At 41.1% G+C, this 27,313-nt stretch overlaps 1 protein-coding gene across 1 annotated transcript; it reads left to right on the top strand.

Annotated features, from left to right (window-relative positions):
- Positions 1-2,701: 2,701 nt before the first annotated feature.
- RAB23 (RAB23, member RAS oncogene family) lies at positions 2,702-27,053 on the top strand. Its single transcript, XM_064476612.1, has 7 exons — positions 2,702-2,956; positions 7,939-8,158; positions 9,528-9,613; positions 20,918-21,074; positions 22,486-22,568; positions 23,404-23,496; positions 24,958-27,053. Exons 2-7 carry the CDS (start codon positions 8,004-8,006, stop codon positions 25,095-25,097), a joined length of 714 nt encoding a protein of 237 aa, XP_064332682.1. The 5' UTR covers positions 2,702-2,956; positions 7,939-8,003; the 3' UTR covers positions 25,098-27,053.
- Positions 27,054-27,313: the final 260 nt, after the last annotated feature.

The raw sequence follows: 27,313 nt of genomic DNA, 5'->3' as shown, positions 1-27,313 counted from the left end.
GAGCCCTTCAAATTAATTTTATTGCCATTTTTGCTAAGCACAAAGCCAGTTTTTCACATGGGCTTACATTATCTCACTGAAGGGAGATCTCACTCAAGGCTGTGTCCTTGAGTACAGCCTTGAGTCAAACAAAATGTGACTTAATTGCACTGAGAATGTCCAACAATCCCACTTGAAATGGAAAGCGGGGTGGAGGGTGGGTGGGGGAGAAAAAGAATGATTTGGGGAGGGTCCCCTTCAAAAAGTTTTTCTCAAAAGAAGTTACTCTCAAATTTGAATCAGATTTATTCTCTGAGACCCACAAGGGTTTTCTCTTTATCCTTTAAAAAAATTGTGGTAAAATATACTTAACATAAAATTTACCATTTTGAGCATTCTCCTGTGGACAGGTCAGGGGCATTAAGTCCATTTACACTGTTGCCCAACCACTATTACGATCCATCCCTGGAACTTTTTTCATCTTGCAAAACTGAAACTGTACCCATTAAACACTAACATCCAGTTCTCACATCCTCTCTGCCTCTGGCATCTACCATTCTATTTTGTGTCTCTGAATTTAGTAACTTATATAAATGGAATCATACAGAATTTGTCCTGTTATGACTGGTTTATTTTACTTGGCAAAATGTCTTCAAGGTTTATCCATGGTATAGCATGTGTTAGAATTTCCTCCTTTTTAAAGACTGAATAATATTCCATTGTGTGTATACATGACATTTTTATTGAAGTATAGTCAGTTTACAATGTGCCAATTTCTGGTGTACAGCACAATACTTCAGTCATGTAGGAACATACATATATTTGTTTTCATATTCTCTTTCACCATAAGTTACTACAAGATATTGAATATAGTTCCCTGTGCTGTACAGTATAAACTTGTTCATCTATTTTTTTATATATTAGTTAGTACCTGCAAATCTTAAACTCCCAGTTTATCCCTTCCCACTTCCTTCCCCCCTGGTAACCATGAGTTTGTTTTCTAAGTCTGTGAGTCTGTTTGACATTTTGTTCATCAATTCATCTGTTGATGGACACTTTGGTTGCTCCTAATTTTTGGCTAATGTGAATAATGTTGCAATGCACATGATTGTACAAATACCTGTTTGAGTCCTGGCTTTCAATTTCTTTGAGTTCCACCCAGAAGTGGAATTGCTGGATCATATGGTAAATTCTATTTTTAATTTTTTTTTTTTTTTTAGGAACTGCCAGACTGTTTTCCATAGTGGCTGCTCCATTTTACATTCCTACCAGCAAGCAGCACATAAGGGTTATAATCTCTCAATATCCTTGCCAACACTTGTTATTTTCTGCTTTTTGTTTGTTTGTTTTACAATAGCCCTCCTAATGGGTGTGAAGTGGCATCTCATTGTGGTTTTGATTTGCATTTCCCTGATGGTTAGTGATATTAAGCCTCTTTTCATGTTAACTATTTTATATTTTCTTCGGAGAAATGTCTATTCAAATCATTTGTCTATTTCTTAACCGAGGTTTTTTCCTTTTAAAGGGGGTCAGGACATTACTCAAGTTTGAGAGACAATACCAGCCAAATCTTAGTGATAAGTTGGCTATGTGACATTAAATTTCTTACAAATAATCACTATGTTTATATTTACAAAACTACATTGAACATATAAGTAAATGTTTTTCTAAATTTAAAAATTAAAAAAATACTGCATATAAAGTATAATTCACAGACAGAAAAATGTGCATCAGAGTACTGTTTGGTGAATTTTCACGAATGGACACGTGTATAACTAGCACCAAGATCAACAGACACAGCTTCACCAGCACCTTGGAAGCCCCCTCCCATTCACTACCCCACCAAGGGAACCATTATCCTAACTTTTGGCAGATTTTTCCTGTTTTTGTCCTTTATAGAAGTGGACTACTTATATGTACTTTCATGTCTTGACGTTTTATTCTCAGCTTTGTTCACCCATCCCTGTAGTTGCAGACCACTCTTCCCACTGCTGAGTAGTACTCCATTATACGAACACTGTGAATTTATGAATTTATTCTATTGTTGGTGGTCTTTGGGGTTATTAAAACAAATGCAGCTGTGAATATTCTAGTAACGCATTTCTCTGGGCTGTACACGAAGATGTGGAGCTGCTGGATCATACGGTATGCCTCTTTAATACAGTGCCAAATAGCTTTTTAAAGGAGTTGCTGCAGATTTCATTCCTGCAGCAGGAGAGGAGAATTCAGTTACTCCACATCCTCCCAACACTTGGTATTTTTCTCTCCACCCCCCACCCTTCTATTCTATTTTAAAAATTAAAACAACTGCAGCAAAGTTTGGGAGCTTTTCGTTTTCGGTTTGGTTCTCTGAATTATTAACCATCCCAGACATCCGCTTTGTCCAGCCCCCGGGTGCGGACTGAGGGCGTTTTCGACTTTGCTCCACAGTTTTGCTCACTCCGCCACTCGGATGTCCTGCGGTCAGGAACATTAGGTGTGCGCCCAAGGCCGGCACGTCCTCCGAGCATCAGGAAGTCTGGTCACCGTGCAGACGAAACTTAGCAGACCTTCTCCGGTCACGTCCTCTCCCGCCGGCTCCGGTCGCCCCAGGGGTCCCCAGGTGCCCCACCAGGAACGCGGCGCGCCCCCCGCCCGCTCCGCCCGAGAGCGGGCGGGGCGGGGCCGGTCGGCGCGGGGCCGGTCGGCGCGGCGCGTGCGCACAGCAAGCCCGGCGCATGCTCCGAGCGCGGCGCGGCTGCCGCTGAGGGGAGTCGAGTCTCCCGCGCCCGACCCTCCCCGGCGGGGCTGCTGCCGAGCCGCTCGTCCTGACCCCTGGCTGCCGGCAAAGTTGGTGAAAAAAATCCGAGTCGTTCGGAAAAGAGCGAGAAAAGAGGGCGCGAGGCGGTCGGAGGCCCCGCCGGGGAGCTGGCGCGCCGGGCGGCGGCGGCGGTTGCGCCGCGACCAGGAGGAGCCGTCGCGCCGGGCGGCGGGGCCGGTGAGTAGCGGCTCGCAGCGGGGCGGCCGGCCGCACTCGGCGCCCTGGCCCCGGGGGCGGGCCCGCCGGTCCCCGCGGCCCGGGAGGCGCCCGCCCGGCGGCTAGGCAGGGCTCAGCGGGGGCCACCAGGCCGGGCTCCCATCCCCCGGCCCGGCTGCCGCGCGCCCGCCTCCAGCGCGGGGCCGGGTTCCGGCGGCGGGCGGTGGGCGGCGGGCGGCGGGCGGCGGGCGGCAGCCTGCCCGGCGCCCCCTCCCCTCCCCCGGCCCCCGGCTCCCGGGGCGTGGGCTCTGGGCGGGAAGGAGCGCGGGGCGGCGGGGACCGGGAGTTAGGTGCCGGGTTAGGGTTGGCGGGGAAAGGGCCCAAGCTCCACCCCGGCTCCCCGACCCCTCCTCGGCCGTGGGCCCCCTCCCCGCCCGCGGCCCCACCCTTCCCGGAGTTTTGCTCGGATTCTGCCGGAATATGAATGAGCCTGAGTGCGCGGTCTCCTTGACACCGGCGGCCGCAGCATCACTTTACTCCGGGATCCCGGAGCCACCGGCAGCTCCCAGGCACTGGAACCTGAGAGCAGTAACTTCACTCTCACGGTCTCGTCGAGTGGCAGTAGAGCCTGAAAAGGGCTGTTTGCTTCTGTAGGTTTTCTAGAATGCCTGACTTCTTCTAGATAACTTCATTGAACCTAAGAAGTTTTTCAGTATTTTCATAAATATCGCCACACCTGCATTGAAGTACAGTCTGTGATGAAAAAACCACCCTTTTGATAGGGGAGTTAGCTCATCGTTTCCTAAGTTATTGGACTGCTGTTGGTTGGCAAAATCTTTTAAAATTAAAATTCGGGGAAAAGAGCGCTTATGTATTAGTGTCAGGGTTTTAAATGGTTGACTTCGGAATTATGCTTATTTTCTAAGAACTAAATTGTTTTGGTATAGTTCTTTAGGTCTCGAGTCGTGGCTGATAATCACAGGAGTCAGGCTGCCTGTGTTAAAATCTGATTGCATTTATTTTTTCTCTAAAGTGTATTTTTAACATTATATGGTAGAATTGACTTGTTAGGTGGTGTGCAGTTCAGTGAATTTTAGATTCATGTAACCACCATAACAATCAGAATATAGAACCGTTCTATCTCCAAAAAACTTGTTCTGTGCTTTTATATCCTTCCCCTTACCGCTGGCAATTACTGATCTTTTCCAGAAGGTCATACAAATGGGATCATAACAACATGTAACGTTCTTTCAATCAGTATAATGCCTTTGAGATTCCTCCCAGTTGTTGGATCAACAGTTTATTCTTTTTTAATGCTGAGTAGTAGTCCGTTGGGTGGATATGCCACAGTTTGTTTACACATCCACACACTGAAGGACATTGGGATTGTTTCCAGCTTTTGGTGATTATGACTATAGCTGCTGTGAGCATTTCGTATACAGGTTTTTTTGTGTCAACAAAAGTTTTCCTTTCTCTAGGGTGTTGATTAGAGTAGGATTATAGGGTCATATAAAGTACCTTTAACGTTATAAGAAATCGTCACACTGATTTCCAGAGTGGCTGTATCATTTTTCATTCTCACTAGCAACGTCAGAGTTCCGGTTGCTTCACCTTCTCTCTAGCACTTGGTATTGTCCTGTTTTTAAATTTAGCTGTTCTAATAGGCATGTAGTGATGTCTCACAGTCTGAACGTGTCTTTAACTAATGGCTGAAGATGCTGAATATCTTTTCATCTGCTTACTTAGTATGTATAATCTTGGGTGGGTTATCTGGCCAAGAGTTTTGCCTATTTTTTAAGTTAGATTGTTTGCTTTCTTATGTTAAGTTTTGAGGATTCTGTGTGTGTTCTCAATACAAGTTATTTGTTCGACATGTCTTGCAAATATTTTTCTTGCAGTCTATAGCTGTTCATTGTTTTAACTGTCTTTCACAAAGCAAATGTTTTTAATTTTGATGAAATGTAATTTATCCATTTTTTCGTGTGTACATATTTTGGGATCATGTCTAAGAACTTTGCCAAATCCCATGTTAAGAAGATTTTCATCTTCAAAAAATAATAGTTTTACATTTAGATCCATGATCCATTTTGAGTTATTTGTACAAGGTGTGAGGTTTAAGTGAAAGATAATTTTTTTGCATATGAATGTCCATTTGTTCTATCACCAAACAAAACTTGTCTTTTCTCCATTTAATAGTTTCTGCACCTTTGTCAAAAATCAATTGGCTTTATTTGTGTGGGTCTATTTTCAGGCCCTGTGTTCTGTTCCATTGATTTATGTATCTTTCTCTATGCCAGTATCACACATTCTTGATGAATGTAACTTTATAGTGTCTTAGAATTGGGTAGTTTGATTTCCTCCAATTTTATTCTTTTTCAAAATTGTTTTAGCTGTGCTAGTTCTTTTGCCTTTCCATATAAAGTTTAGAAACTGTTTGTCTCTAACTGCAAAATGTCCTGCTGGTACTTTGAAGTTCTGTTAAACCATAGATCAATTTGAGGATAATTGCTGTTTTTACCTTACTGAATCTTCCAATCTATGCGCATGATGAATCTTTCCATTTATTTCGGTCTTTGTTTCATTAGTGTTTTGTAGTTTTCAGCATACAGATCCTATACATGTTGTGTTAGATTTATACCAAGAAAGTATCTTTTTTTTGCAACTGTTATTATAATTGTCATTTAAAGTTTTTTTTTGTTTCAAATTGTACATTATTGGCATATTAGAAATACAGTGGAGTGTTCTGTGTTGTTCTTGTATCCTGTGTCCTTGCTAAATTCACTTTTTAGTCACAGGATTGTTTGACTCCTTGGAGTTTTCTACACAGTCATGTCATCTGTGAATACAGTCTTTTCCCTAATTTGTAAGTATTTTATGTATTTTTGTTGCCTGTTGTCTGCCTAGGACTTAGCGTATGATACATAGGAGTAGTGAGAGTGGACATCCTACCTTGTTCTCAATCTAAGCGGTAAAAAGCAAAAGTGTGATATTAGCTGTAGGTTGTTTTTTTTTTAATAGATGCCCCTTATCAGGTTGAAAAAACCTTCTTTTGTCTCTAGTTTGCTGAGAATTTTTCTCACAAATGGATGTTGAATTGTGTTAAATAGTCCCTCTGCATCAGTTGATATGGCAATGTGATTTTTTTATGTATTGCTGGATTCAGTTTACTAGTATCTTGTTGAGGATTTTTGCATCTGTGTTCCTGAGGAGATGTTGTCTAGTTTTCTTTTCTGTACTGTCTTTGTATGGTGCCTGTATCAAGATAACGCTGGTTTTCCAAAATTAAGGAATGTTTCCTCTTCTATATTCTGGGAGAGATTGTGTATCATTCTTGAAAAGTTTCGTAGAATTCTCCAGTGAAATTACCTGAGCCTGTAGGTTTCCTTTTGAGTTTTTATATTATGAATTCAATTTTTTTAAACTGTTGTATCAGTCTCATTGATTTCTGCTTTTTTATTATTTCCATTCTTTTGCTTGCTTTGGGTTTCCTTTGCTCTTATTTTTCTAGCTTCTTGAGGTGGGAGCTTAGATTATTGATCTGAGACTTTTCTTCTGTTCTAAGGTAAGCAATTAGTGTGTAAATTTTCCCTCTCAGCTGTACATTAGCTGTGTCCCACACATTTTGACATATTGTATTTTTATTTTCATTCAATTCAGTTATTTTAAAAATTTCTCTTGAGCTTCTTCTTTGGCCCATGGGTTGATGAGACTTCTGTGTGTTTAATTTCCAAATGTTTGGAGATTTTCCTGTTATCTTTCTGTTACTGATTTCTAGTTTGATTTCATGGTGGCCCCATTATTTTAAGTTTTTTGAGGTTTCTTTAATGGCATAAGTGTTCTGTCTTGGTATATGTTCAGTGGGTGTTTGAAGTATCTTCTGTTGTGTGGACAGTTCTATAAACATTGATTAGATTCTGATAGTTTAATTTTGTTTTTAGAATTTCATTTTGTTTTATTGTAGTATTTTTGAGTGTCTCTCTGTGTAATCATTTAATTCTTTCTGAAGTGGAGACCTAGAAACTATTCTTTAACAAGTGCTCCTAGGTGATTCTTATAATCGTGCAAGTTTGTGAAGCACTAGGGACAATTACTAAGACTCCATTAGGGACAAAGAAAGGAACATTCTTCACATTTCAGCATGTTTTGTGTAGTGGTTGTATAAATGGATTTTCAGTTATGGTTGTTGGAATATAATAGCTAAGTAGGCAGGAGCTTAACTAGTAATTTTAAGAAGTATGAAGGAATTGGCTTTCTGTTCTTTTCAGTCTAAGATGCAAACAGTACACATTCTATTACTTTCATTCTATGAGCAACTATAACTAGTCTGAAACTGAAGAAAAAGTGGGCGGGATAAGGTTGTAGAGGACTCTTTGCAGCCCGACACTAAGGCACTGTAACCAAGAGCCCAGCGGTGCCACGTGGTTGTGTGGTATTACACACAACCCTTCTTGAGGCTGCTCTTCTAGGGGTGTTAATTACTACCTGTGAGGATGAAAAGCCCTTTCCTTAGATTTTGTGTTTGCTGCCGTTTTGGTGGTAACTGCCTGTGGAGGATTTATCATGGTATATAAAACTGCCATTTTTTGTTTGTTCACTTTCACTGTGCTAAGTGCTTTATCTGTGTCATTGATCAGCAGTCCTTTGAGGTAAGCATTCTCAGGAGACTGAAGCTTAAAGGTTAAGCAGTAACTTCACAAAGAGCACAGAACTGGTAAATGACAGCTTTAAATCAGGCCTTGACTCTGATGCCCGTAGTCTCTGTGAAAGGTAGAACTATGTAATCTCGGTTCACTATGCTGTTGATAAGGATTCAAAAGTAAATTGTCTTATTGTCCCTCTTTCCAAAGACTTTACATTATCTGAACAGGGTGAGGAATGGGTCTCCCTCATGGAAATAAATTCTTGCAATGCAATATAATTACTTCTTGATAAAACAATCATAGCTTATTTGATTTTTTAATAATTTTTATGTCATGAAAAAATCATTTCATTTTAAACCACAGATTTAAGAGAGAAGATCTGATCACCTGGAATTAAAGTTGGTACAGAAACCTTTTCCATTCCAAACATGTTGGAGGAAGATATGGAAGTGGCCATCAAGGTGGTGGTCGTAGGGAATGGAGCGGTTGGAAAATCAAGTATGATTCAGCGGTATTGCAAAGGCATTTTTACAAAAGACTACAAGAAAACCATTGGAGTTGATTTTTTGGAGCGACAAATCCAGTATGTACTTGGCCATTTTATCCTCTCAGTTTTGATTTGTGAGCGGTGACCAAGAGTGTCATCAGAATAATGTACCATGGCACCTGATTATCCAGCGGCAGTAGTTTTCACATCCCTTTGTGTGCCTTCACCCTTCTTCCTCCCTCCTCCCCCATCTCTTCCCTTCCTCTCTCATCTTTTCTTCTTTTTTTCCTACTCCTCTCCCCCTTCTCTCTTTTTCTGTCTTACATCTGTTTTATATTTATTGGTGGCACCTTGGGCGCTTCTTAAACACAGACTGATGCTTGATTCTACTGTGATTTCTGTCCACTATTTTATTTGGAAGGAAAGTTACCTACCTCAGAATAGTTTTCATCTCTTATATTATGGGATCTATTTGTTTAGAATGTCTCTTCTCTTTTAAAACCGGGCAAGACTATATAGAAGTTAGAGAATTAATAATTTGTTTTTACTTTAAAGAAATAAGAGAAAACAGATCTGAGAGGATTATGTACTCCTATGAAAAGGAAATCAATTGAATTCTAAAACACAACAAAGTAATACTTTTTGTCGTTTGTCCTGAGAACTTCTAAGGATATTTTAAATTGTAGGAGGCAAACTAAAATATATTACAGAGAAATGAGTAACATTAAATAAATCTGACATAACTATCCCAGACATTAGCATCAAAGATGCGTTCATTGCTTTCAAGATTGTTGAATTTCTAATCTGTATTTTATTACTCTCTTTTTAAAAATTTTTTTTATTGTTTCCTTTCTTAGATATTTTAAGAGGATTCATTTTAGGTCATGATGATGTTTATTTTTTGTACTTGTTATCTGAACCAAATTAATATTTTAAGTATACAGTTGACCCTCATTGTTTGTGATTTCCCCATTTTAAAAAAATTCTTATTTTTTATTGAAGTGTAGTCAATTTACAATGTTAGTTTCAGGTGTACAACAAAGCAATTGAGTTTTATACATACATGCATACATACATACATACATACATACATACATACATACTATGTGAATAGTCATGGGGCAAATTCAAGTTTTGCTTTTTGGAACCTTCTAGAATTTTTTTTCCCCAAATATTCTCTGTCTGCCGTTGGTTGAATCCGCAGGTGTGGAGCCCTGGGATCCTGGTCTCAGCCACCACTGTCTGTGGCTATGGAAGGAAAAAACATGGCAGGAAAATCCCAATCGTGTAAAACTATAGCTTTAGGGAATGTCTCACCCGTAACTCTCACTGTCGATCAAGGTATCAGCGTTGAAAAGCACTCAGATTTTTTTCAGGGTGAAACCAACAATGTAGTTTTAATGCCTCAAGATTTCACAAATAAAGACTGTTCCTTGGCACGTGAAGTTAATTCATCTCGTTTCAGAGTTAACGATGAAGACATCAGGCTGATGCTGTGGGATACGGCAGGTCAGGAGGAATTTGATGCCATAACAAAGGCCTACTACCGAGGTATCGTGGGCATTTGTAGTCTGTTCCAACATGTTCTTTTGGCTGAACAAAGACCTTTGCTTTTTTGGCTTCTGCACAAGGGTTGCCCTTAAAGAATGTTTAATTCCAAACCATTTTTTAGAGCCCCCAGGCCATTATTCTTCTAAAGATCTTGCCGAGTAGTAAATGTATACTTTGTACTGTAGCCCGTTTGTCTGTGTTAGCATCAGGGGACTCACGCGGGCCCTCCCGGACCTAGTACGGCAGACCCAGGGGAGTGCCTTCTCGGACTCCGGGGAAGTGAGCGGAAACTAACATAAGGAGAAGTGAAGCCCCTGCAGACAGGGTAGCATTTGGCTATGTCAAGTTCAAGTGCCGGGACCGAGCCTTTTCAGGGCTCTGGGAGTTGAGAGAAGCGGGAAGACCACGATGATAGGACTGGAGACCCTAAACTGGGGTGAAATTCCTCTTTTTATATACCTCGCTTTGTCTCTAAATTTGCAGCATGAAATATATGGGGGTTGTGTGGGGGAGGAAAAAAGTGAGTTGGCTTATTTCTTTTTAAGCTTTTAACAATTTGATATGGCAGTATTCCTTTTCAACTAATATGGTTATTTTTAAGTTTTTCTGTGTCTGTAACTTAAAAAGGCAAAACTGAGTCTACAGTTATCTCAAAATAAAATTTGACTTAAAAAAAGGCAAATCAAAATAAAGTTTGACTTAAAGAAAAAGAAAACTGGTCCAATGTGAAAAATGATTTGATTTGAATATAAATAAAATGGAGAAAGCATGAGAACTGTACAATTCAGTAAATTATTTGGGTCCCTAATTTAAAGAAGACCAGGTAGCTAAAAATATTTATTTTCCGCTGTAGTTGAGGTATGAGTGCTTTCTCCAATCTTTGCCATAAGACTGTTCAACATTACTATCTTTTAATTTTTTTTAACTTGGCTCATCCAGTCAGTTGCATACTTCTTGTTTGACTTGTTAGGCATGCACAGATCATACTGTTTCTCTTTCATATGTTTATTTTGCCAGAAAGTAAAAAGAGAGCCCATAATTATTAGTATTTACGTCTTAATTTGCTGTGGGTGATGTTTAAATTTCTTTCCACTTTGTTTCATTTGGACTAAAAGACTTTAAAGAGCTTTGATGCTCCTGTACTTAATGTTCTGACTCAAAACAATCGTAAATGTATAAATAGATCTGTTAAAAGCTTTTCTTAAAATGTAACCTTTTTAGCCAGCTATGTCAAAGGGGCACAGAGAATGGGGTGCTGAGACGAGTCTTAGGTGCCAGCTCTTCTCCCTCGCTTACCAATTAGGGGACAGACGGTGTGATGTTACGTGAATTGAGAAGCAGCACATTGAACACGCTTCTGTGCTTTCCTTTGGGTTCTATCTTGATGCTCTTGGTTGCTGACAGCAGAAAAGCAGTTTCAAACTGACTCACTGTTGACTTGCTAGTGTGAGCAGAGTGGCTTTCAGGCGCGGTTTGTTCTGACTGTAACCTCCCTGATCCTCTGGGCTTGCCATCCTCCCCACGTGGGGTTCTTCCTCCTGCTGATCTTCCTCTTGGTTGCAAGATTGCCACCACCAACAGTGGAAGCCATGTGCTTTGTTCACTTCCTTGGGGACACAGAGTTACTTCCCACAAAGGTGGATCTAAAGTCCTGAGCTTTTATCTGATTAGACCACCCTTGACCAGATTACAGTAAGTAGTTAGAGGAGTGTGATTACCCTAATTGGCTTGGTGCACCGGGGCCTCCCCCGAGCGGAGGGTAGGGTTATTGGCCTAAACCATAGGGTACAATGGGGGAGAGGTGTTCTCAGGGAGAGGGGAGAACTGGATGGCAGCTAGACAACCAGGTAATATCTGCAGATACAGATCAGATGATGATGTAGTTAAATGTAAATAAAGGCTAGGAGGAAAAGATAAGGGTGGGAAGAATGAATTAAGATAAGGATTTAGTGTGTCTCTTATAAAATTATGACATACTGATTTATGTCCTAGATATGTATTATTCAAGATGCATAAAAATTATAAAAATTATTATAGCTCATTTAAAAGACCTATTATATTAAGACCGTTGCTTAAAGATATCATTGTATTCTTAGAGTGCTGGCTTAATTGTATAGTGAGACATGTTGAAAGGTGATGTCCTTGTAAATAGAATAGAACAGAGCACAGATCATATTAGGAGGCCTTTCGGATCCCAGATGACTCTTAAACTCTTAAGAAAGCCCACCCTAGGCAGTAAAAACCATACAGAAAGTTATATACAACATAAAATGGACTTTTATTATAGTTTTTTTTTTTTTTTACTGTGACTTGGTTATGTGGGAAAAAAATGCTTCTGACTAGTGGTATATGGAAGTGAGTTTATAGCCTTGAGACCTATTATTTGAGATTATGCACATAAGCAGAAGAAAACTTTTTTTAACAAAATAACTTTCACAAAACAAAATTTTTAGAAATAAAATAGCTCTGGAAAATAAGCTATTTATAAATTATAATTATATCTATATTTCAATAAAAATTATAATTATAAAATGCAAGAATTAGGGAACAACCGAATTAGACTGTGCAGGTCTCAGGTTTGTTTTGAAATTATCTGAGCTTGGAATCTGGGATAGATTGGTTCATTGAATAATTTGTGTGCTTTAGATTATATAGAGTGTCAAAAGGGAAAGGGATAGCATTTAAATCCACAGTAATATCTACAATAGTATTTTTAAAGCCTTGCGTTTCTGATTGGCCTTTGCTGGTATTCTCCAGAGCAGTGTTTCTTAAACTTTAATGTGCACATTAAAGCCCCTGGGAGCTTGTTAAAAATGCAGACTTAATTTAGTAGATCTGTGCATGGCTCTGAGATTCTGCATTTCTCTGACCTCCCGGGTGACCTGGGTGCTGCTGGTTCTCAGAACCAGCCTAGAGATCAGACTCTTGTAAGCTGTTCCAGTGATCGGAGGACAGTCACCCTCTGCACCTTATGTGTTGTGGTGGGTAGTTTCTGAATTGCATTAAAATATAGTCACCTTTTGGGAATGATCTTATTAATTGGGAATAAATACTTGCTGTTGGTGATCCTATCGCTGAAAACAAATTTATTCAGGTCTCTGTGTTTCTGACGTGTGGGTAAGTGGAGTCTGTTAACTATTAGCAGGGACCCATTTGTGGGTGGCGTACCGCTGTCTGCGATGATGGGGAACTTTCCGTGGTGCGATTCTCAGGGTAGGTAGCACTGAAAGAAGATAGAACAGTAGGAAAATAAAAGTCTTTGTGAATTATATGAACAGAAAACACAACTGCCTTTGAATGTCAGCAGAGTATCAACAGGAGAGAAATGAAAGCATTAACTCTCCTGAAGATGGCTGGTACCGACGCAGAGCTGGAGGTCCAGGGACAAAGCGACTGGGAGCAGTGTAGGGCCCATGTCGAATGAAGAGTTGGTTGGTGCGTCGAACAGGCACAGCTCATGAAGGTCCCAAAGTGCAGCTTTTGTGTGTGGGTCTCCCCATCCCTTTATATTTTACTAGGCAATAGAAGGAGGGGAGGTCCTTTTTTGATGGTACCTTCAGCTCCCGTCTGTTCTGGTCACTCTTAAGCAATTTTTCTCAACCAGCTCAGTGATTTCTAGTCATGAACATAATCTCAGTTTGGCATTTGAACAGCCAGTCCTGGGGCAGCAGTCAACACTCCAAATGTAATTTAGCGTTAAATCTCTCCTGTCCGGGGTTTGTGCAGGTCAGTCGTTGTGGTCTGTGAGGGGAGTGGATTCCCATTGTTTGTTTTTGTTCTCTGATTGCTGTGGCTAGGACTTCCAAAACTGTTGAATAAAAGTGGTGAGAGTGGGTATCCTTGTCTTGTTCCTGATTTTAGAGGAAATGCTTTCAGCTTTTCACCATCAAGTATGATGTTAGCTGTGGGTTTGTCATATATGGCCTTTATTATGTTGAGATATGTTCCCTCTGTGCCCACCTTCTGGAGAGTTTTTATCATAAATGGATGTTGAATTTTATCAAAAGCTTTTTCTGCATCTATTCAGATGGTCATATGGTTTTTATTCTTCAATTTGTTAATGTGGTGTATCACAGTGATTAATTTGAGGATCTTGAAAAACCCTTGCATCACTGGGATAAATCCCACTTGATCGTGGTGTATGATCCATTTAATGTATTGTTGGAGTCAATTTGCTAGGATTTTGGGGATTTTTGCATCTGTATTCATAAGTGATATTGGCCTGTAATTTTCTTTTTTTGTGATATCTTTGCCTGGTTTTGGTATCAGGGTGATGGTGGCCTCATATAATGAGTTCATAAGTGTTCCTTCCTCTGCAACTTTTTGAATAGTTTGATAAGGATAGGTGTTAACTCTTCTTTAAATGTGTTTGGTAGAATTCACCTGTGAGACCATCTGGTCCTGGGCTTTGGTTTTTTGGGAGTTTTTAAATTACTGATTCAATTTCAGTACTGGTAATTGGTCTCTTCGTATTTTCTGTTTCTTCCTGATTCAGTCTTGGCAAATTGTACTCTTCTAAGAAACTGTCTGTTTCTTCTGTGTTGTTCTTTTTGTTGGCATATAGTTGCTCATAGTAGCCTCTTATGATCCCTTGTATTTCTGTGGTGTTGGATGTTGTGACTTCTCCTTTTTCACTTCTGATCTTATTAATTTGGGGTCTCTCCCTTTTTTTCTTGATGAATCTGACTAAAGGTTTATCAATTTTGTTTCTCTTTTCAGAGAACCAGCTTTCAGTTTCATTGATTTTTTTTCTATTGTTTTAGTCTCTATTTCTTTTATTTCTGCTCTAATCTTTATGATTTCTTTCCTTCTGCTAACTTTGGGTTTTGTTTGTTCTTCTTTAGTTGCTTTAGGTGTAAGGTTAAGTTGTTTGAGATTTTTCTTGTTTCCTGAGGTAAACTTGTATTGCTATAAACTTCCCTCTTAGCTTTGGCTGCATCCCAGAGATTTTGGATCATTGTGTTTATGTTTTCATTTGTCTCAAAGTATCTTTTTATTTTGTCTTTGATATCTTCAGTGATCCATTGGTGGTTTAGTGGCATATTGTTTAGCCTTCATGTGTTTGCAGTTTTCTTTTGGAGGGGGTAATTAGGTTTATTTATTTATTTTTGTTTTCATATTTTTCATCACAGGTTACTATAAGATATTGAATATAGTTCCCTGTGCTATACAGTATAATTTGTGTTCATCTATTTTATATATGGTAGTTATTATCTGCAAATCTCAAACTCCCAATTTATCCCTTTCCACCTCCTTCCCCCTCTGGTAACCATAAGTCCATTTTCTATGTCTGTGAGACTGTTTCTGTTTTGTAAATAAGTTCATTTGTCTTTTAGATTCCACATATAAGTGATATCATAATGGTATTTTTCTTTCTCTTTCTGGCTGACTTCACTTAGAATGATGATCTTTAGATCCATCCATGTTGCTGCCAGTGGCATTATATTATTCTTTTTTGTGGCTGAGTAGTATTCCATTGTATAAATATACCAAAGCTTCTTTATCCAGTCATCTGTCGATGGACATTTAGGTTGTTTCCATGTCTTGGCTATTGGAAATAGTGCTGCTGTGAACATTGGGGTGCATGTATCTTTTCAAATTAGAGTTCCCTTCAGATATCTACCCAGAAGTGAGATTGCCGGATCATATGGTAGGTCTGCTTTTAGTTTTTTGAGGAATCTCCATACTGTTTTCTATAATGGCTGCACCAAACTATGTTCCCACCAACAGTGTAGGAGGGTTCCCTTTTCTACACACCCTTTCCAGCATTTATTGTTCATGGACTTTTAAATGATGACCATTCTGACTGGTGTGAGGTGATACCTCATTGTAGTTTTTTTGATTTGCATTTCTCTGATAATTAGTGACATTGGCCAATTTTTTTCATGTGCCTATTGGCCATTAGTATGTCTTCATTGGAGAATTGCTTGTTTAGGTCTTCTGCCCATTTTTCGATTGGGTTGTTTGGGTTTTTTTGTTATTAAATTCTATGAGCTGTTTGTATATTCTGGAAATTAGGCCTTTGTCAGTTGCATCATTTGCAAATATTTTCTCCCATTCTGTAGGTTGTCTTTTTGTTTTGCTTATAGTTTCCTTTGCTGTGCAAAAGCTTATAAGTTTAATTAGGTCCCATTTGTTTATTTTTTTCGGTAGACTGCTCAAGGAGAACATTGCTAAGATTTATGTCGGAGAATGTTTTGCCTATGTTTTTTTCCTAAGATTCATCATATCTTGTCTTATATTTAAGTCTTTAAGCCATTTTGAGTTTATTTTTGTGTATGGAGTGAGGGAGTGTTCCAACTTCATTGATTTACATGCTGTTATCCCATTTTCCCAACACCACTTGTTGAAGAGACTGTCTTTTCTCCATTGTATATTCTTGCCCCCTTTGTCGAAGGTTAATTGACCATAGGTCTATGGGTTTATTTCTGGGCTCTCTGTTCTGTTCCATTGATCCATGTCTGTTTTTATGCCAGTACCATGCTGTTTTGATTATTGTAGCTCTGGAGTATCTTCTGAAGTCTGGGAGGGTTATTCCTCCAGCTTCGCTCTTTTTTTCTTCAATATTGCTTTGGCAGTTTTGGGTCTTTTGTGATTCTATGTAAGTTTTAGGATTGTTTGTTCTAGTTCTGTGAAAAATGTCCTGGGTAATTTGATAAGGATTGCATTAAATCTGTAGAGTGCCTTGGGCAGTATGGCCATCTTAACGATACTGATTCTTCCAATCCAAGAGCATGGGATCTTTCCATTTCTTTTAAGTCCTCTTTAATTTCCTAGTGCACTTCATGTTGTCCCAGAGTTCTCTTAAACTATCCTCATTTCTTCTTTTTTCTCTTCTGTGGTACTGATTTCCATTAATCTGGCTTCTAGCTCACTGATCTGTTCTTCTGCCTCATTTATTCTATTTTTGGTTCCTTCTAGTGTATTTTTCATTTCAGTGATTGTATTCTTCAATGCTGTTTGGGTGTTCTTTATATTTTCTAACTCTTTGCTAAAAACCTCACCCTCTATATGTGCAACTATACTCCTCCCCTGTTCTCTGAACATCGTGATTCACCATCATAACTTTAAACTCTTTCTCAGATAGATTGCCTGTCTCCTCATCACTTATTTTTTCTGGGATTTTATCTTGTGCCTTGGCCTGGGAGATACTCCTCTGATGCTTTATATTGTTGATCTTTCTATTTGTATTTTTAGGTAGGTCAGTTATGTTTCTTGACCCTGGAGAGGTGGCCCTCTGTGAGTGATGTCCTATGTGTCCAAGAAGTACACTCCTCTCTTGTCACCCAAGGGCCAGGGTGCAGCTGGTCCCTGGTAGAGTCTGGCCTGTGTTTGTGGATTCCTTCCATAGGCTATGGGATTGTTGTTTCCTTACCGCTGGTATCTGCCCCCTGATGGGTGAGGCTGAACTGGAGGCTTATGCAGATTTCCTGGCTGGAGGAGTGGTGCCTGCCCACTGCTGGGTGGAGCTTGGTCCTGGACCAGTGGTGGGTAGGGCTGTGTTCTCACCCAGTGTGCTGTTTGGCCTGAGGCTTCCCTACAGGCTGTTGGTTGCGGCCGGGTCTTGGTGCTAAGGACCCAAGTAAGATGTCAGCCTCCAGGAAAGCTCTTGTAGATGAACACTCTTGGAATGTCCACCACCAGCTTTTATGTCCCCTGGGTGAGCCGCAGCCACCCGCTATGTCCCCAGAATACCTTCCAAAATCAGCAGGCAGGTCTGGCCCAGGTTCTATGAAATCACTGCCTCTGCCCTTGAACCCAGCACACGTGATTCTGTGCTCTTCCTAACTTGAACAAGTGTCTTTGTTTCCCCAGTCCCTTGGGGCTCCTGGAGTTAAGTCCCGCTGGCCTTCGAAACCAGATGTCCTGAGGTCTCCTTCCCCCAATGCCTGAACCCCAGGCTGGGGAGCCTGACGTGGGGCTCAGAACTCTCACTCCTGTGGAGAGCCTCTGCTTTACACTTTATTCTTCAGCTTGTAGGTCATCCACCCTGGGGGTATGAGGCCTGATTACATAGAGAGCACGCCCCTCCTACTGTCCTGCTGTGGTTCCCTCTTTATGTGTCCAGTTGAAGGTCTTTTTTGTTAGGCTCCAGTCTTTTTTCCAAATGCTTGTCTAGCAGTCAGTTGTGGTTTTGCTGTAGCGAGGGGAGGCAAGCTCGTGGTCCTACTCCTTTTTCTCAGTTCTTAGAAAAAATTCTTGAAAAGCTCAAGGGAGTTTCAGAGTTGTGTAATGGGTTTCTAGGCATTTTCTTTATAAATTCTGCAAATTTAATTCGCACACATTTTGGAATCTGGTATTTGTCGTCTGTTTTATTGATACCTCAGTCAAAGTTTTGTTAAAAGGGTCTTTTTTCTAACTTGTTTTAGAATATAATAGAGAAGCATTGGGGTTTTTATTTTTAGGGTTTTCCTAAACATAAAAGAACTATAATGCATCACATTTTTATCTGGATGGATGGATAGCATTCAGTTAGAGGAATTTAAAACAAGTAGTTGTCCAGCGTTTGTCAGAATTACCGTGACTGTAAAAGTAATCCAAGTTGTTTGCTTTGTTTCTTGTTTTTCATTTTGGCAGTATATTTGGGTTCGGTAAGATGAGGTGGTTGCAGTATGCAGCGTGAAGACTGAGCAGCAGGTGAACCGCCCCTCCTCAGAGATGCGTGTACCACTGATTCTCTTGTATGACTTTCTTCTGTCATTTTAGGGCAGGTTTTATAAATCTCCTTTTCTCCAGCGGTTTAATAGTCACGCATTCTTTTTGTTCTTTGAGTGATTGCCTTTGATGTAACACACTGTCTGGGTGTCCCCTCCCCCCAACAGATGGTCGGGGGCGGGGTTTATTTGGGAGGTGATCCCAGACTAGGACCCATAGGCTGTGTTCATGAGCCAGTTATTAATATGGGCAGTTGGGGTCCATCTCCGTGAGGAAGCCCAGAGACCGCCTCCTGGTGACCGCAGTGAGGCCGAGGTTTTTATCCCCCTCCCAACCAGGCATCGCATCTCCTTAGGGATGCACTAAATCAGGGCCCTTCTGAAGCATCAGAAGAAGCCCAGGCAGGAAAGCAGACCCCCCTGCAGCAGGTGCCGGAGGGTGAGGTCCTGGAAACAGGCCTGTCCTTCAGGGCTGCTGGGACTGTGCGGGCCGAGGGCACCTTGTTCCCCTCCCTTGAGGACTTAACTGGACCCTGGTCAGTCCTCCTCTTCCCCGGGCACTTCCCCGTTCCTTTGGTCTCTCTCCACTAAGTACCCCACTAAATGATTTTGGGTTTTATGAACATACTTTTTCTTTTATCCTTTCTGTCTTGATTTTTTAAACAGCAGTGTGCTTTTTTAGTTAATCATTCTTGGTACGTGTATCTCTGGTACCACTTGCTTTGTTTTTGTTGTTGTTTTAATGTGCTTCTCTTAAGAGTTTTTTGGTTTGTGTCTGAGACCTTGTGTACCTAGAAATACCCTATTAGACCCTCAAATATAAATGGCAGTTGACTGGATATAAAATTCTAGGTTTGAGGCTGACAGAGTTTTATAGTAAAGAAGAGTTTCTTAAAGCATGATTAAATAATGTTTTATTTATAGGTTAAGCAATATTAGAGTTCAAGTAAATATGAATTTACTTTTCAGTATTGTAGTGTGATGGCTCCAGTTTTATTTCTCCTTAAATTCTGAGGAAGTCTCAGGGTGTGTCTCTTAATCTGCCTGTGCCCCACCCCTGAGCTATGCGTAATTAATTTATTGTGTTGGTTTAAATCCTATTCTAAAGCAGGAAGGATTTTTCCAGAATCCTCTGCTTTTACAGTAATAGGGAACTGCTGGTCTTCTCTTTCATTAGTTGTTCTTTGGCTTTCTTCCCTATTCCCTCAGGTGGTGAACAAAGCTTTCCTGGCCCTGGAGTGTCTTAGGTGGCCCTGGTGTGTGTGTCTTGAGTCTTAGTAGGAAACTCTTGGACCTGAGGGGTCTGGAAGTCAGGAGTAACAGTGAGAAATCCTCTTGACTCTAGGACGGGTTTCTCTTGTCACCTGCTTCTGTCTCCACGCTGCCTGATCAACTGCTGATCATTTATGAAACCCTCTCCCAGAAGGTTGCTGCTTATTTTTAATCTTAGATATTATCAACTTAATGTGATAGTTGATAGTTAAAATATCGTCAGTCAGTGTAGTATGGGTATTGTGCAGTTGAACAGGGTGAAAACCTGAACTTCTTTTCTCTTGATTAAATGTAAATATTTTTCTCTTGTCACTGGTGCTTTTTTATTTAACTGAAGTAGAGTCAGTTTCAGTGTGTCAATTTCTGGCATACAGCAGCATGTCCCAGTCATGCATATCCATACATAGTTTCATTTTCATATTCTTTTTCATTAAAGCTTTTACAAGATATTGAATGTAGTTCCCTGTGCTGTACAGAAGAAATTTGTTTTTTATCTTTTTATATGTAGTGGTTATCATTTGCACATCAAACTGCCAAATTTATCTCTTCCCCCAGGTAACTATAAGATTATTCACTGTGTCTACAAGTTGGCACTAGTTCTTTTTCAGGGAGTGGGGTGGGGCGTGGTAATTATGTTTATTTATTTAATTATTATCATTATTTTTAGAGGAGGTACTGGGGATTGAACCCAGGACTTGATGCATGCCAAGCACACCTCTGCCACCTGGCTATATCCTGCCCCTGGCACTGGTTCTGAAAGTACATTCCTTAGCATCACTGGTATTCTACGAGAATAAAATAATATAGATTTTTTTTAAAAGTAAATAGAATGAGAAAATTATTTTTTTCTCATAGATTTTTCTTAAATCAGTGTTAGAAGGAATTAAGAAGCAAATGACAATGGGGAGGGTATAGCTCAAGTAGTAGAATGCATGCTTGGCATGCATGAGGTCCTGGGTTCAATCCCCAGTACCTCCTCCAAGAATAAATAAATAAACCTGATTACCTCCCCCCACCAAAAAAAAAAAAAAAAGCAAAGACAGTTGTTACCAGGAAGAAGCGGGTAGCAGCCGGTCATTCATGCCTCCTTTCTCTTCTCTCTGGCCCTTGTAATGTCATGAAACATCAGCATTTTGTGGTTCCACAAAGAATCAGTATAGCTCTGACGCTTGTACAAATTTAGGAGTCACTGTTCTTGGTAAAAATTGGTTCTTTGAATTAGAAAATGGAGTTTATATGTTTAAAAATAAGCAGGGCTACAAAGATAAGTTCAATATTTATTTACATAAAGATTGTTTTGAATACGTAAAAGTTACCCTCACCCTACGGAGGACTGTCTTATTAACATAAGTAACGTTTCTATTTTGTAACCTTACAGGAGCCCAGGCTTGCGTGCTTGTCTTTTCCACCACAGACAGGGAATCTTTCGAAGCAATCTCCAGCTGGAGAGAGAAAGTGGTGGCTGAAGTTGGAGACATCCCAACCGTCCTTGTGCAAAACAAGATTGACCTCCTGGATGACTCTTGTATAAAGAAGTAAGGGGTCTGCTCTTGAGGGGGCAGTGGTAGTTCTGCATAGTTAAAACCTGCTTTAATTTTTGCATAGACTTAACAAAATTTAGGAACGTTTCTGAAAAGACTGCCTTATACTTAAAAGTTCTGTGAGCTAGTCTCTGTGATTGATTTGGGTTAAAAAAAAGTTCACACTGAGCCATAAGTAAGGAGAATTAAAGGAATCATTTTGAAGGCCCTGTGAGAATTCCAGCCTTAGGTCCCTGCAGCACAAATCAGCTCTTCACATGAGGTCAAATCTAGACAGGGTGAATGTTAAGAAAAACGTCCTTAGATCTTCTGATATCTAGGATAAGTATGTTGATGAGTTTAAACTGGTAAGCAGCTTGGATTCATATTGTTTCGTATGTTCAGAACAATTACGCTCAAATTTGTGAGCAGAGTTTAGCGTCCAGATAATTTCTGTCTATAAGTATTTGCTTATTGCATTATTAATATGTTGCTGGCTTTGAAGATCTTGGCTTGGTTTTTACTTTATTTTTTTTAACATGTTCTTGTATTAGCCATCTGTTGCTGCATAACAAATTAGCCCAAAACCTAGTGGGTTAAAATAGCACATTTATTATTTCCCAGTTTTTGTGGGTCAGGAATTGGGGAGGGCTTGGCTGATGGTTCTGGTTGAGTTTTTCCCGAGGTTGCTGTCAAGACATTGCTGGGGCTGGAGGGTCCGTGCAGGGAGGGCTCCCTCACGTGGTGGTGGGCAGGAGGCCTCAGCTCCCAGCCTCGCGGGCCTCCCCATCACAGCATGCGATCCAGGAGAGGCCACGGCCAAGGCCAAGGCAGAAACCACTCTGTCTCTTACGATGGAGTCTCAGAAGTCACACCCACCACTTCTGAGTGTGCTTATCACACAGACCAGCGTGGTTCCAGGGTGGCTGGGGGGGGTGGTAGGATTTGGGGGACCATTTCAGGGAAGCAGGAGTCACAATGAAACTAAAATTAGGAGTCCACGCTTGTAGACACACCAGTGTACTGACTTCAGCAACAAAGTAGTTTCACAGCCAGTAAGAGTAAAGTAAGTAAATGCAGTAAGACTTCCAGAGTAAGGTTAAATTCAAATGTTTCTAAAAGCAGAAGAGAGAAAATTAAAGTATTAAATAAAGAAAAATGATACTTAACCGTTTTAAGGCTGGAGTTTAGTGAGTGTATAGAAAAGTGTCTTTACAGTTACAGTGTGGTGGCTGGTGTTTGTCCCCCAGAGTAGTGAAAACCGGAAATCCCGTTCAAGCCCCAAGAACGTAGCTTTCGACTGGTCTGGCAGGTCTGACCCCCGCCCCAAGCTGTATTCAGCAGATGTAATAAAAGTGACTTTTTAAAATAAATGTATTTTATTAATACAAGTAGCTTTATATGCATTTTTAAAATTGCTGTGCAGTGAGGAGGCTGAGGCCCTGGCGAAGAAGCTGAAGCTGAGGTTCTACAGGACGTCGGTGAAGGAGGACCTGCACGTGAGCGAGGGTAAAGCACCTGCTTAAGCCCTGACACAGGAAGTCGCTCTGCTCTTCTTGTGCCTTTTTTTAATTTAGAAATCATACTGGTAACGAGAATAGAATTTTCTTGTCATGGATCATTAAGTAAAATTTAAAGGCTTGATGCTGCTTTGGGTTAGTCCTTAATTATGCACTAATGTCTTTGAATAGTTGTTACTCTGCAGCAAAACCCTGGCAGACTCGTTTTGTTTTTTGTCTTTAAAATTACAGCTGGACATATGTGAGTGTTCGTGCGTGCGTGTGCCTGACGCGTGCCTCCTAAGATCGCTGCGTTGTCCTGGGACCCACAGTAGTGGGCGCCCTGCTAGGCAGTTCCAGTGACCTTAACTTGTTAGTAACACTTCCTAGTTTAAGACAATGAGGTTAGGGGAAGATGGCTCGTTTTCTCGTTCCAGGATTGCTGCTCATTTTATTAGGCTGCAGCCTGACTGTTGCTCCCATGCCCTCTGAGTAGTACTTTTCACCTAGAGAAAGTGACGTCTTTTTAAGACTGAGTCATTTAGTTTTGCTGAATACTAATCACTTTTCAGGTTCTGAGAACTAAAGAGCCTGTGACTATGAGTAGCATTTTCTTTCTTTGCTGATGAAGTGCCTCTGGGCACTTACTGGTACCATCACTGTACTTCAGTGTCACTCAGATAAGTTTCAGAAGTTGAAGTTTTTCAGCTAGATTATATACTTGTAATTTAATTTTAAATTTGTTTAGTAAGTATAAATATTGTAGTAAATGATGTGAAATAACAGATTTTATGTGCATAAATTCTACTGACTTGGTAAGGTTTTTGTTTTTGCTTTCATTCTAGTTTTTAAATATTTGGCAGAAAAATACCTTCAAAAACTTAAACAACAGATAGCTGAGGGTCCAGAGTCGGTGCATTCAAGTAGGAACAAGATTGGTAAGTACCTGGGGAGTCTTAGCCCCACGTCTGCCTGGGAGACTTCCTTTCTGTTCGTTAGTGTCACGCTTGCCGTTTTTTGTTTTTAGTGCAGTGTGCTCGTTTCTTTATGAAATGTGACTGGAAAGTGTTAGAACAGTGATTATTGAACTTAGGAGTATCAAGTCTCTTATTAAAACGTATATTGAGTTAAAAGATACTTGATGAATTTTCGAAGCCCATCCGATACATTGACAGCAGAGAGGACTTTCTGTAGAGGCCTGTCCTTCTGAACCCTTGTTTCTCTGGTTGCAACTTGCACCATTTCCACACCTTTCCCCTCTCCTGCCGCCTTGCTGATCACGCACCCCTGGTGTTTAACCAGTGTGGGTGGAGTTCCGCTTTCCCTGGGGATCAGTCAGCTCTCCGCCTCTCACTGTGGCCGCGGCTCCCGGGGAGGTGCGCACCTGCTCTCTGCCCTGAGGGTCCTGTGCGTGGTCTCCTGAGAACCCCCGTCTGCAACCCACCCCTCACTACACACACAGCATTTTCTGGACCTATTTTACCTTTTCTTTACTCTCCCCTTAATGCATGTGCTCCTCCTGGCAGACATGGTTCTCAAGCACCCTGAGAAACGACAGGCAGTCGTGACCAGCTGCTCTCTGATCTGGGCTCCTGGGCCCACCCATCTCCTTCCAGGGCGCTGAGCAAGGCCCTCCCTGCGGTAGATTCTCGCTGGGGAACCCGTCACATGCGGGTCTCTCCTCCCAGCTTGTAAAAACAGTTTGGCCCACCTCGCTGTGCGGCCTCAGGCCCCACTGTTCCCCCAGTAGGCCCGCGTCTCCTGGGCCCTTCAGGATCACCTTCCTCACTTTGCTTCCGTGGCTCTTCCATCAACAGTGAGCTCCCTTCCCATCTGTCAGAGAACTGTGCGTTCCTCGAGGACTCTCCAGAAGGCTCTCAGCTGTCTGTCAGCTGAAGCCATGGCCTTCACTTCTCTAAAACAGACCTCACTACAGGGCATTGCCAGGTCCTTGAAGTTATATGATGTGGAGTTAAATAAGTGAAGTTACTAAAATGATCATATTTTCAGATCCAAATTTCAAAAATAGGTTGTTAGTGAACAGTTGCAGAACAGCACGTGGAGTATGTCCCTGGTTGGGTAGCAAAGGGAGGAAGAGAGAATACATTAGCACGTCTGCCCTCAGATGCGCCAGCTATCTTGAGAGGATGCATAGGAGCACTGACACAGCGGCGGGGCAGTGGTGGGCTGGCAGGGAGACTTCACTGTGACGCCTTCTGTGCCCTGCGAACTCCGAACCACGCGTGCTGGCCATTAAGAATAAGTGAAATGAAAACAAAAGCTTAAAGTGTGAATGCTTGCAAATACTGCTGAGTTACTAAGAAGCTGGGCGCACAGGGCGCAGTAGGTACCCTGAGGTGGATCAGTGTCGATCTCTGTGTTTCCCTCCATTTACGCAGGTGTCTTTAGCGCATCTGGTGGAAGTCACTTGGGTCAGAATTCAAGCACCCTTAATGGTGGAGATGTCATCAATCTTAGACCCAACAAACAGAGGACCAAGAAAAACAGAAATCCTTTTAGCAGCTGTAGCATACCCTAAAACATCTTAAGGAGAAAGAGGATTGAATTACATTGTGCGGCAAGATGGACATCTGGCTGTCGTGGTATGTGACACGATTTCTCAGCAGACTTTGCACCCAGTGGCTCTCTGGAAGTTGACGGGCTTAATTGTTCCGCAGTGCTTTTCAGGATGGAACAAGATCTTTGGTGGAAAACTTTCTGCCCTGTGGACTCATTTTAATTTTTTTTTACATTAGACGAAGCTTCTCCTGTTTTTGAAGGAATGCTATAAGAAATAGCAGAAACAGGTTTTGCTGAATTTTAAATGCTGGAAAACATAAAGGAAATGCCTAAGTATATTGGTACAGATTTTAATATTATGGGCCAAGGAAAGACAGCGAGCCTTCTTTCTCTGAGATTGGTCATCTCGCTTTTCGGGAAATGGTATTGGATCTGAACACTTACAGAAAATACTACCGAAAGGTAACCCTCTGATCTTGCCAGAGTGCGTCCGTGTGTACTTTGGCGATGTCCCTTGTGCAATATCTGTAGACGCTAGAATGTGGGGTGTGCACGCCAATGCCTGGTACTGAAGTGAGCCGGAGGGGAGTGTGGTGTGTAAGGACACGTAGACTCTCATTCATTCATTCATTCATTCATAGAACCATTGACCATTCTAAGTTTTTATTTTTAATAAGAAATTCCAGACATATATTTTGCAAAGTGAGCTCAGATTTTAAAAGTGCTTTGTGCCAAAAAATATCATACCTAACTTTCAGTGCTTTACCTGAATTTGTACTGTTTATAAAGTCTTTTAAGAGCAGTTTTCCACTCTGCCAGGGTGGGTGACAGGAGGATAAATGTCTTAGTGCTGGAGCAGCTCCCAGGTGGGACTGGCCTTCCGCACGCCTGGCGGGTCCTTCAGGAGAGACGCGGCAGCCGCGGGGACTCCCCATCCTGTGCGTTCGGCCACGCCCCCAGCACCTTTTGCTGCTGACAATGCAATTTTGAACTTATAGGATTATGCTAACAATTTTATAAAATGCACAAGAAATGATCTGTTGTCTTAATCCATATGATGGATTTTATAACGCCCTGCAACACTAAAGCATCTTATTGTTTACACGTTTTTTGTACGGTATTTTTAAATTATCACTTAAAAATTTCTATAGCCTTCCATTTGTACAGCACTTTCTCAAGAGCTCTGTCAGCACCAAGTGCAAAGTAACTTCTTTTAAGAAATGGTTTTAATATGTAATCATGTGACGGGGCATAAATTTTGTGACTTGGGACAGTGGCTTTCCCACTAAGATAACTGCATGAACTCTGTTAAAATTAACCGTCATTCATCACTGACTTTGTTTTTAAACCCTTGCAATATACCTGGTTTTTACAGGATTTTAAAATATGTAAAAATAACTTCTCTTAGAAAATGTGTCATGAAGTCACTCCTCATTTGGGCTGAATGCATGTTTTATATATTCCTTTTGTATGTTTCTGTTTTGTTAAGTCTTCCGTCCGCACCGCCCTCATCCCTGCCCAAGCTCATGTTGAGAACAGAATAGGATTTTCTGGGGCGTGTCGTTGAGGGGTCACGAGTGAGATGTGTGCTCCTCTTAACAGTGACGTGCTGGCGCTGTCTATTTCAGAGTGGTGAAAAGGTCTGTTTTTCTGTCCTCAGTGGTTACCACCCCCGTCGCTGGCAGTGGGCTGGGTGTGGGGAGAACCTCGGCTCCTCATGGTGGGGCCGCTGTGGCCGTCTTCCCTTTCCTGCTCTCTGGAAATACAGTGTCTTTAATTTTTGCACAGAATACATTTTGCAGCAGATAGGTGGTCTTTAGTAGCAGGAAAATCCCGTTATGTAGCAGGTTGTAGTTCTGTTCCACGTTAATTCAACGTGTGTAGATAGAAGCTCGTTATTTTTCTATATAAAAAATGTAATCTCTGATGATGGTTGCAGTTCCCCCGATACTCATAATATAATTTTATGTGCTTAGTTTTGTCCTTTTTTTTTTTTTTAACAACTGAAGATAGATCTTTGTTCCACATTTGAATTTTTTATTTGCACTTCTCTATTTTAAACTCAACCATAGTCATTTTAAATAATTAAGTAGGCCTGAAAATCAATCACAAGTGACCTGTCAAATACCTTCTCCATTTAATTCCTTCTAAAACCTTCAAAACTGACGTTAAGTTGTAACTGTCAGTCCCTACTGAACCACAGACGCGAGAGGAAGCTTGTCCGAGAACCCAGCA

This window comes from Camelus dromedarius, chromosome 19, assembly GCF_036321535.1.
Source record: "Camelus dromedarius isolate mCamDro1 chromosome 19, mCamDro1.pat, whole genome shotgun sequence".
In the NCBI taxonomy this organism is placed as follows: domain Eukaryota; kingdom Metazoa; phylum Chordata; class Mammalia; order Artiodactyla; family Camelidae; genus Camelus; species Camelus dromedarius.
The sequence above is the reverse complement of the archived record's forward strand: the minus strand, read 5'-3'. Positions and strand labels throughout refer to the sequence as shown.